This window comes from Nansenia antarctica (genome assembly GCF_963989245.1).
Source record: "Nansenia antarctica genome assembly, chromosome: 8".
Classification (NCBI taxonomy): domain Eukaryota; kingdom Metazoa; phylum Chordata; class Actinopteri; order Argentiniformes; family Microstomatidae; genus Nansenia; species Nansenia antarctica.
This window is the reverse complement of record NC_137678.1, coordinates 23,185,727-23,197,490: the sequence shown is the minus strand read 5'-3', so window position 1 is coordinate 23,197,490 and position 11,764 is coordinate 23,185,727. Positions and strand designations below refer to the sequence as shown.

General features: G+C 42.1%; 1 protein-coding gene across 1 annotated transcript; it reads left to right on the top strand.

The window, feature by feature from the left end:
- Positions 1–612: 612 nt before the first annotated feature.
- Positions 613–9,132, top strand: LOC308164034 (nuclear pore complex protein Nup50-like; the record flags this gene model as incomplete). Its single annotated transcript, XM_080538198.1, has 7 exons — positions 613–681; positions 1,114–1,197; positions 1,822–2,023; positions 3,815–4,588; positions 6,874–6,958; positions 7,525–7,643; positions 8,933–9,132. The coding sequence occupies 7 exons, from the start codon at positions 613–615 to the stop codon at positions 9,130–9,132; spliced, it is 1,533 nt and encodes a 510-aa protein (XP_080394324.1).
- Between the last annotated feature and the right edge of the window lie 2,632 nt (positions 9,133–11,764).

Genomic DNA, 11,764 nt, shown 5'->3' with positions numbered 1-11,764 from the left:
GAATGTTTAATGTCATTAATCTGATTTTGGATCAGCGGTTAGAGAGAGATGGGCGTGGATTTAGGTGCACTTTTAGTCAACATCCATTATAGCGCTGATCTAGGATCAGATATATTTTAATCAGCTTTATTTTATTTATTTATTTTAAGATTTTTTTTTTTTTTTTTTGTGTGGACTGAATCAATTTGTGGCGGAGGAAATTCATTCGTGGCGGCCCGCCACCAATAAATGCATATAGAGGAAACACTGCGTTTACTGTCGACTGTTAGCTATATATGCTTGGCTCGTTTGCAGGAGATATTGTATGAAATATGAATAGCTCATATTGGGACTATTGTGCGTTAATGATCTGTAGTCCTGATTGTCCACACGTCATACATTCCTCGAGACCACTCGAGTTCGCACTTGGTGCGAATTCCGAACTTTACTTCTTTTACTTTTTACAGGCCAGGAAACAACCCGCCGTTCTATTGACATGGCCAGTGTTGTCAGATTGGACACCGGTTGAATGAATTGATCAGAGATTAAACCGACTGTTTACTGTCGATGATGAGTGTTGACTTGTAAACAATGCTTTTGTGCTGCTGTTTTCCCAGAGAGCAAAGAGTTGTGATGGCAAAGAGGATCGCTGACAAGGAGCTGACTGACAGGAACTGGGATCAGGAAGATGAAGGGGAGGAGGTGGGTTGCAAGATGACTTCTGCTACAGTTCCAGAGCCCCCCTGCTGTGAGATGTGTGGTTGCATTATTGCTCACACGTTCTCAAGACAGGCGTGGTTAATTGGCACTGGTCTCTTTTTGATATATGGTGCAGTGGAGGTAGACATTTAAGGATGTGGCTCATTGCAATGCATGGAACGGCCTCACACACATCTTTGAATTCCTCATTCCATGCATTGCAATGAGCTATGTCCTCTGATTGCTGGCTCCACCAGCCTCCCCTGGTGTCATGCAGACGCCAAGTTTGAGCATCACAGCAGATAACAATGAATACTAACATACATGCATGTGTGACAAACAGTTTTCATGGCAACATTCAGAAAATATATGGAGGATCAAGTCAAGATCATGAAGTGTAATTTCCTTTTGTTTTTTTTACACTGCGTACTTCAGGCAGGGATGTTTTCAATCGCAAGTGACGATGTGATGAAAAGCAGGCCAATCAAGAAGGCCAAACGTCGAAATCCCGGCGCAGAGGTAATGTCCCTGAAACGATCACACATGCATGCAGGGTTCCCACGGGGCCTTGAAATCCTTGAAAGTTTGTGAATTTGACAAAAAGAAATCAAGGTCTTAAAAGTTTTTGAAAATAGACGGGTCATTGAAAGTGCTTGAATTCCCCCTCTCTTTCTCTCTCTCTCTAAAAATATATATATTCAAAAATGTTTTACTTAGCTCCTTTTCTCTGTATTGCTTAACTTGACACATATTTCACAATACCGGTATATTGTTTTGTTTTGCTGTGCTGTGGTAGAGAAGGCAAGAGACCATCTAGTGTTCACACATTCAAGCCTCTCTTTTTAATTATTGTCTGTGAGCGGATAGTTCTTATTATATAAATTCTCATCTAGATCTGTCTCAAACTACGCCGTGTTGGGTCCTTGAGGGATTTGAGGGAATTGAGTCTTGAAAGTCCTTGAAAGGTGCTTGAATTTGATGTTTCAGAAGTAGTGGGAACCCTGTGCATGCCGCCAGGCAGGGCAGGGTTACCTCAAGTTCATTCAGACGATGCTTCCATGCCAACACTCTGACATGCCTTTGTCTTGTACATCATCTCGTTCAACCTTGAATAATCCATGAGTTTCCTGTCTTTGCCCCCAGGGTGACAGCGCAGGAGCTTTTAAAGTCTTTAAAGGGTTCTCTCTGGCCCTGACAACGCCGTCTGCCGGAGGTGGAGTCACAGCCTTTTCTGGGTTTGGGAACGGCACCGGTTTCAAAGGCCTTACTGGTCTGACCAATGGAAACAGTGGCGCTCCTGCCTTTGGTGGCTTTGCCAGCCCTGCTACAGCCACCACCACCCCAGGTAAGGGAGAGTTTAGGCTTCACTCATCAGAGAGTCGTAAACTGCATGGTAACACTTTTATTGGGGTTCATGGGTAAATTATTGCATTTTACATTTACATTTTTAGCATCTAGCAGACGCCTTTATCCAAAGCAACTTAGAACAAATACGTTTGACTATGCAAGTGATTCATCTATCCACCAGTCATAGCAGGAAAAAGTAATCTATGCTCAGGCCTGGGGCCATTGGCAGTCGTCGTGCTAGAAGCAGGAAGATCTTTTTTTTTTCTTCCATTATGACACTGGGGAAACAGTACAGGGGAGTAGTAGATGTCTCAGGAGGATCCCAAGCAGTAGGAAAAGGGTTCTAGGCATTTTGGCACATTAAAAACAATAGATCTAAGTAAAGAAAGGCCTGTATATCGTAATTAGGGATGCACTCAAACTAAGGAAACAAGTGCGTACGGGCAATTTATTTATTTATTGCCATTTTTTCTACCATTGCTTAAATTAAATAAATATAGCTTTTTATTCATGCTTGTAGGCCTATGTTTGGTAATGTAAAATGATAATGATGACCAAACACCATCATTATCACGTGTTTGAAATTGTATATACTTAATGTTACGCAATATTTCCTCATTTCATGAAAGATGTAAAATAGGCTACTGTGATCCCATCAGTTTCTAGTGATCGCTTAGCTTAGAAGTCACAAAAACGGATGCTCGTTGTCGTTCAGAGAACAGATGCCAAACTGCCGACATGTTTGCTGTAATATGACTTGGCAGTAGGCACTAGTTAGTAGGCAGTCGTCCGTCAATGCTCATGTCATTCACAGAACAGCATGGGTTGCTTGCACTGTTTGATCACGTCATAAACGTCTTGTTGTCTGTTCGGTAAACATTCGGTCTTTCCCCACATTCAGACGAACACCGAATGTGCTTTTTGTGCTATTTTCTGCCAAATACGTTCGGTTCCTGAAATGTCTGTGCATTCCTAATAGTAATGGTCTTTCCCAGAACTCCCCCCCTCCTCACCAGGATTCACTAACATGTTGGTTTCCTTCATGGTGTTGGAAACCATGAAGTGATGGGATTTCCTACAGATGTGGGAGGCAGAATGCCACCTGGTTTATTATCCCACTCAGTTCACTCTAAGCCACCCTCATGGAGGATATAGGCTCTCTAGTTTATTATCCCACTCAGTTCACTCTGAGCCACCCTTATGGAGGATATAGGCTCTAGTTTATTATCCCACACAGTTCACTCTGAGCCACCCTTATGGAGGATAGAGGCTCAGTTCACTCTAAGCCACCCTTATGGAGGATATAGGCTCTCGCACTCCTTTGAAAATGAATGTTCATTTTATGTCAGCTACCAGTGGTGGTCCACTGTTAATATGTAATTGAGTTGAAAATCTTCCATTGTTGAAGGCTGGGGTGGGGAAGCGGGGGGGTGGGGGGGGGATCTGGCATTAGTGTGTGTGTGTGTGTGTGTGTGTGTGTGTGTGTGTGTGTGTGTGTGTGTGTGTGTGTGTGCACCCGATGTGGCCTCCCGTCTCTTTCACTGCACGGTGCTTGAGGGCAGAATGACAGAGCTGCAGTGCTCCAGTCAGCCGAGGAGGACCCGTGGGGGAGGGGTGCTGTCACAGCCGCATAGGCACACAGCCCTCCTCCCCCTTCTCCCCCTTCCCTACTATTAAACACAAGCCAGGCTACCTCTGAGGTATTTCTGCTTCTCTCTCTGTGCAGCAGGAGTCAAACTCCCTCTCTCTCTCACCCCCCCCCTCCCCTTCCTCTCTCTCCATCTCTTAGGTTCATTAACATTCAGCGGTCCATCCTCCACCACCGCCGCTGCATCTGCCGATGACATCACAGCCAAGCAGACCAATGGCTCCGCCCCCAGCCTGGCTCAGAGCTCCACCACCACCACCAGCAGCAGCAGCAGCGGCAACAAGGAGTACAGCCGGCAGCTGACGGCGCTCAACTGCTCCGTGCGGGACTGGATCACCAAGCACGTCAACGGCAACCCCCTGTGTGACCTCAACCCCATCTTCAGGGACTATGAGCAGCACCTGGCCAGCATCGAGAAGAAGTACGGAGGCTCAGCCTCGGCCGGAGGTGGGGGGGCCGGGGGGGCGGGGGCCAGCGCCTCTTCTGCAGCAGCAGCAGGAGGCGGCTCGGAGAAGAGCAAGGCACCGGGGGAGAAGAAGCAGGGGGGGGCAGGGGGGCTCCAGCCGACCGGCGTCGCAGCCCAGTTCTCCAGCGGTAGCGGTGGCAGCGGCTCGGTAGTCACGGCGACAGTACCGACGCCAGCCGTCACCCCCCCGTCTTTGTTCTCGTTTGGCAAGGACAGCGCCGCAGCCCCGGAGAAGACTCCGGTCCCCGCCGGCATATCCTTTAGCTTCGGCCAAAAGGTGGACAGTGCGGTGCTGGGCTCCCTGGGGTCCGGGGGCGTGCCCACCCCCAGCTTCTCCTTCTCCTCCACAGCCTCCTCTCTGTTCGGGACGCCGGGCTCCGCCGCCTCACCCGCCTCCGCCAGCTTCTCCTTCAGCGGGGCGAAAACCAAGGCTGCCGCCAAGACTACAGGTACGCTACGGGGCAGGGGGGGGTTCATGTGTTCAGTTTAGACTACAGGTATGGGGCAGGGGGGGTTAATGTGTTGAGTTTAGGGCAGTTTGAAGTGAACTCTCTACCATACGTTGTTATATCAGCACCTTTCTAATGTCCCCACAAACACAGTACATCACTTAATTCATGTTTGCTGTTTGCTGTGTAAATGTTATTTTCATTTTGGCATGGTATACCAGTAGTCATTTCAACTAACTTCAGCTACAGAACTGTAGGTTAAACATCTTGACTTGTTCAGAAATGTGAAGGCAGTACCTAAGTCAGTTCACAGATTTTGTATTTGTACTAGATTTAGGAATACATGTACAAAAATAATCATAACAGACAATTGCAATGTCAGTTAGTTAATTATGCCTATCAATTCTACTGTTAATATGAAACATTTGCTCATATTCAAATTAAGTAATGTACGCAATAACTGAGCTTAGTATATAACTGCTGAGCAAAATGAATACAATGGTAGTCTGCATATTGCCAATTAGCTAATGTTGTTAGTGATATGTTTGAAGATAATGAATTGCACTAATGAACGCTGTGTGTGATTACACCTGTATGCAGTGGAATTTTTGTAACAATAAGAAATAGCAAAGATACAGAGGATTATGTAGGTTAATCTGAAGGATTTGCTTGAAATTAAAATAGAATAAATAAGTATCGTGCTTTGAGGAAAGTTAGGCAGTAAACAGTAAAAGATTAACTGGCTAAAATAACTGGTGTGAAACATCAGCCGAAATATGTCTGGAAGTGAATCAGCTGAAACAGAACCTATGACCTGGATCCATGGTCCAGAATCATTACCCACCAAGGACGGGACGCACTGAGATATGGACACGAATGAAAGCTTTACAAAATGTAGTTATATAAAAAAACAATAATATATAAAACATTTATTGACATGGTAAACTTGCTCAGAATGCCAGTTTGTGAAAGGCTATTGCAGGGTCATACGTACGTAATATGTATGTATTATATTAGGCTATGTAGTGATGTATGTTCAGTAGTGATATTATGTAGTGATGTGTTCAGTAGTGATATTATGTAGTGATGTATGTTCAGTAGTGATATTATGTAGTGATGTATGTTCAGTAGTGATATTATGTAGTGATGTATGTTCAGTAGTGATATTATGTAGTGATGTATGTTCAGTAGTGATATTATGTAGTGATGTATCTTCAGTAGTGATATTATGTAGTGATGTATGTTCAGTAGTGATATTATGTAGTGATGTATGTTCAGTAGTGATATTATGTAGTGATGTATGTTCTGTAGTGATATTATGTAGTGATGTGTTCAGTAGTGATATTATGTAGTGATGTGTTCAGTAGTGATATTATGTAGTGATGTGTTCAGTAGTGATATTATGTAGTGATGTATGTTCAGTAGTGATATTATGTAGTGATGTGTTCAGTAGTGATATTATGTAGTGATGTATGTTCAGTAGTGATATTATTTATGTAGTGATGTATGTTCAGTAGTGATATTATGTAGTGATGTATGTTCAGTAGTGATATTATGTAGTGATGTGTTCAGTAGTGATATTATATAGTGATGTATGTTCAGTAGTGATATTATGTAGTGATGTATGTTCAGTAGTGATATTATGTAGTGATGTATGTTCAGTAGTGATATTATGTAGTGATGTATGTTCAGTAGTGATATTATTTATGTAGTGATGTATGTTCAGTAGTGATATTATTTATGTAGTGATGTATGTTCAGTAGTGATATTATGTAGTGATGTGTTCAGTAGTGATATTATGTAGTGATGTATGTTCAGTAGTGATATTATTTATGTAGTGATGTATGTTCAGTAGTGATATTATGTAGTGATGTATGTTCAGTAGTGATATTATGTAGTGATGTATGTTCAGTAGTGATATTATGTAGTGATGTGTTCAGTAGTGATATTATATAGTGATGTATGTTCAGTAGTGATATTATGTAGTGATGTATGTTCAGTAGTGATATTATGTAGTGATGTATGTTCAGTAGTGATATTATGTAGTGATGTATGTTCAGTAGTGATATTATTTATGTAGTGATGTATGTTCAGTAGTGATATTATTTATGTAGTGATGTATGTTCAGTAGTGATATTATGTAGTGATGTATGTTCAGTAGTGATATTATGTAGTGATGTATGTTCAGTAGTGATATTATGTAGTGATGTATGTTCAGTAGTGATATTATGTAGTGATGTATGTTCAGTAGTGATATTAACATCACCGTGCCTCTTCCTCTGCAGCTGAGAACGGGGAGGAGGAGTCAGAGGAGCCTCCCAAACCTGAGGTCAAGGAGATCAAGGAGCAGGACGCCTTCTATTCCAAAAAGTCAGTCTGGGTTTGATAGTGTGTATGGTCCAGTCACTCTGGGTTTGATAGTGTGTTGGCTTATGGTCCCGTTATGATTGATGACTTGAAAAGTTTCCTAAATCTTACACATTCAATCTATAATATTTATCTTTTAAATAACATCTTATCTATAAATATCTTATCAACATCTGTCTTATAAATATTTGACTTTTAATGTTCATAATGATGTCAGAACAAATAATTAAACACACAGTAAATATTTACTCCTTTATTACACTGTTTGTGTTGCTTTCTCAAAAACAAGGTTCAATATTTGTATTTAAAATAGTAGAATTTAGAATGTATTATTAGAGATGGCTTTGCCACATTTTTGATGTGCAATTAATTAGATGAATGGAAGAAAATTCTACTGTAACGATAAGGTCTTTAGTCCGTTTAACATCAGTGTGGAGGATTGATTGTGATGACATTTGATGTTTGTACTGAATTCAGAAATCAGTGTCGGTCGGCAGATGGACTGATGGTGCTGCTCACACTGATCTCAAAATGACATCTGATTTTGAGATTTGTTCTCTCTCTCCCAGGTGCAAACTGTTCTACAAAAAGGAGAGTGAGTTCAAGGAGAAGGGGGTGGGCACGCTGCACCTGAAGACCACAGCAGAGGGGAAGACACAGCTGCTGGTGCGCGCTGACACCAACCTGGGTACGCTGATCTACAACATTTAGGGGGGGCTTAGCGGGTTAATCGTCGACCACGTAACCGCAGGGTTCCCGGTTCGATTCTGGCTGCGGACATATCCTGCCTGACATGTCATCCCTCCTCTCTCTCTCTCACCCATCCTTCCTGTCAAAATCTCTACTGTATCTGTCAATAAAAGGAAAAGTATGAGTGGCACTGCCCCACTCAGAAACATTTGCTTAAATTTTATTTTATTTACAACATGTATTTATTTTTATTTTTTAGATTAGATTTTTGACGCTTTTAATCCAAAGCGATTTACAATTACGATTGACTAATTACAGGGACATTCCCCCTGGAGTAACTGAGGGCTCAGTGCCTTACTCAAGGGCACACTAGTGATGGTGTTTCAGGCGGGATTTGAACTCACAACCTGTGTAGTCCAGCTCACTATCCACTAGACCACCACATTTTTAAAGCCTAAGCTGGTGACTGACAGTGTTTTAGATCTGTATTGTCAATAGTCATCCAAATCTAACGTGTACACACTGTAACATTGCCGTAAGCCTGTTAGAGCAGCTTAAACAATGGTTTTGGCAAAGAGTGACCATAATACTCACTGAAGGATTAAGGTCATGTTAGAAGCTGCCAAACTTTTACTCCGACGCAATAATTTACTGACAAAACGTTTCGACAGCAAACTGCTTTCTTCTCCAGGGGTTTCAGGGCTTCTGAAAATGAATGTTTACCTGCCTGTTCACATCGCCCTACACATCATCTCTGTTGCCTGGGTTTGGAAGTCTCTAAAGCTGCGTTGGAGAACCCTCCTGATCGATCCTTAACTCGTCCTTGTCCTCTGGCTGCTGCTGTGCTTTACGTGAGGGTGTTACAAAACACTCTCCCTGTCCCCCTAGTGGCCGTAAAGCGGTACTACCGCACACAATATTTGCAGTCTCATTCCTCCACAACGTTGCTCGGTTTCTGACAGATGTCTTCACATCTAGTTGTCGCTCGGCTCCAACTGGTGTGTATGGGAGAGGGAGGGAGAGAGAGAATGCTTAAATCTAATGCTAAATCTAGATATAGTAGCAGTATACAGAGTAGATTGTCCTACAAAGACTTAGATTTAGATTTAGTAATCTAAAAATGAATTAGACTCCTATACTTTCTTTTATTCATTTTTTTTGTTTCTTTTTATTTTACTATTCGATCTTTTCAGTTTGTAAAGCGTCTGAGTGTCTAGAAAAGCGCTATATAAGTCTAATGTATTATTATTATTTTAACAACGACCTTTTCTCTGTGGTTCCCATCAGGAAACATCCTGCTGAACATCATGGTGCAGACCTCCATGCCCTGCTCCCGGATGGGCAAGAACAACGTGATGGTGGTGTGCGTGCCCAACCCGCCCGTGGACGACAAGAACCCCACCAGCCCCGTCCCCATGCTCATCCGGGTCAAAACCACCGAGGACGCCGACCAGCTTCTCAGCATCCTCCAGGAGAACAAGGGTTAAAGTTCCCTCTGCCCCTCCCTCCCTCCCTCCCTCCCTCCACCCTCTCACCCTGCTCAGACTTCTGAAGACCCACCACAGCCCAGTCCAGGCCATGATATTTTAACCAATCCCCCCCCCCCCCATATACCCCCATCTTAGACCCCTCCCTGTGTCCCTGTCCTATCCTTCCAGGCTCCCTGTCTCCCTGTCCTAGCCCTCCCTGTCCTAGCCCTCCCTGTCCTGTCCCTCCCTGTCCCGTCCCTCCCTGTCCTGTCCCGCCCGACTCCCTGTGTCTCCTGATGATACAGGCTTGGCCTGGACCTGCCCAGCCTCATGGTCACATGGTGAACTCATGGCGGTTTTTTTCTCATCACACACACACACACACACACACACACACACACACACACACACAGATAAAGTCCATGTTTTAACTGCATGGATGTACAGGTCACTTTTTTTCTTTATTTTTTTTAAATGACAAACAAATCGGTTTTCATACTGTGAAATGGGTTCCACTGTCTCGCTCCTTCACGGTAATATTGTGAATGGTTCATAAATTCAGACTAACTTGTTACGGTGGGGGGGAAAAAAACCATAAACCTTGTTGATGTTTGTGTCACATGTGTGAAAAACCTAAACCTTGTTGATGTTTGTGTCACATATGTGAAACAAGACGTTAGAAAATAGTTTCACTATTCTGGACTCAGTAACATTCCGTCGGGTTTGAATACTGCTGCTATTGTTTTTATTTAAGATGAGAGAGAGAGAGAGAGAAGCAGGTTAGATATTTTAATTCTAATGTTTCATTCATACTGTTTTTGATTTAGTTCTGGGTCGCCCAGGGGAGAGATTCATCCCAGTTTGAATTGGACTATGTTCAGTCTGAATGTTTTATATACTTGCTATGTCAGATTTTTTCTCAAAGAAATAACATGACGAGTTGAATAATAGCAAGCCGTGTGGTTATACGTGTGCAGAAATGTTGCTTCTCATCTTGTTTGCGGTCAAAGGCAGCCATCCATGTTGACTGAGTTAACGGGGGGGGGAATACTGTAGCTACTAAACCCTGGGTCAAAGTAACAGTCACTTTACACCTCTACACCTTGAGGACCGTAGAGATGAAGAGGTTAGAACTGAGTTTGAAGGTGTAAATGACTAGACGTTACCCTGCCCCCCCCCCTCTACACCCAAACCTGATATCCTGTGTGGATGTTTGATATAATTCAGAGTTCGTGTGTTCACTGTTCAGGCATTTTGCTCTGTAACTATTTATTGTAGAAGTAAGGTCTGTACCCCCAATATGATCCTTATAGTACAAGTCCTCCCAATTTTCCCCCCATTTTTTAAATAAGTCCTCAGTGCAAATGGACCCAAAGCCCACTCCTGGAATAGATGTCTCCCGAGCACTTAAGACCCTCTCAGGTGGTGTGTGCACCGTGTATGTGACTGGCCTGTCTGTTCTCAACATGGCAGTGTGTGTGCCACGTGGACGTCACATGTATAGATTTTGTTCATTTTTTCCAAGTGTCCTTTGTTATCGCCTTAGAGAGACGGTGAGGCATGCAATCATCGATGCCTGATACATTTGTAGAGTCATTGATTGGGGAATAAATCGATACACCAACTGATCAAACTTGTCCCTTGTTTTTCATTTTTTATTGATTTTTAATTGCTGGTTGTGGTGAACTTTCAAATGTTAGAAAAAAAGCCAGGGTTTCAACTGTAATTCCAACAGAAAGTGTGTAATACCTGTAAGTGCCACACGGGGGAACCCTTGCTGCTCTAAGACACTTCTGATTTCCCTTAGTATTATAGCATGATATAGTATGATAGAATTATCTAAGGAAAAAAATAATTATATGATATCATACTATACTATAATAATGATATCATACTATACTATCATATCATTATTATAGCAGGGTATCCGCGGTGTCTTGAAAAGTATTAAAAGTTGATAAATCAATTTTGGGAAAATCAAGACCCTTAAGTATTAAAAAGTCTTATCACGATTTTATGAGGTCTTGAATTTTGTAGGTATTTTTCTGAACTAGACTCTGTCCAAAGAGTTTGAGTCCTAAAAACGTTTAGTAAAAGTTCGTGAATTTATTAGTTTTATTAAAAAACAAAGATGACTTACAGCTCGAAGTGGCGGTGAGGTCTGGAAAAATATTGACAAGGTCTTTAAAAAGTCTTAGAAAGGTATTGAAATTAACCTCAAGATTCCTGTATATACCCTGATGATACTATACTTTATCATATTATAAAACTAAGGGGAAAAAACTATAAAGTGAAAAAAAAGAGAACGATATCATACTATCATTATTTTTTCCTTAGTATAATACTACAGTATAGTATGTTCTTTTTTTCACTTTATTATTTTTTTCCGTAGTATGATAATAATATATCATACTATACTATATCATACTATAATACTAAGGGAAAAATAAGTTAAAAAAACTGAAAAAAAGAACATAGTTCTATGTTCTTTTTTTCACTTTGTTTTTTTCCATAGTATTTGTTATGACACGGGGGCGAGGGGGCTCAAGGACACGACAATGGAGACTGAATACTGTGAAGCCCCGTAGGGTATTTATTTACAGTGAAGGGGGGGTAGAAAAACGGGGAAGAAGAGTCCGGGGGTTTCAGC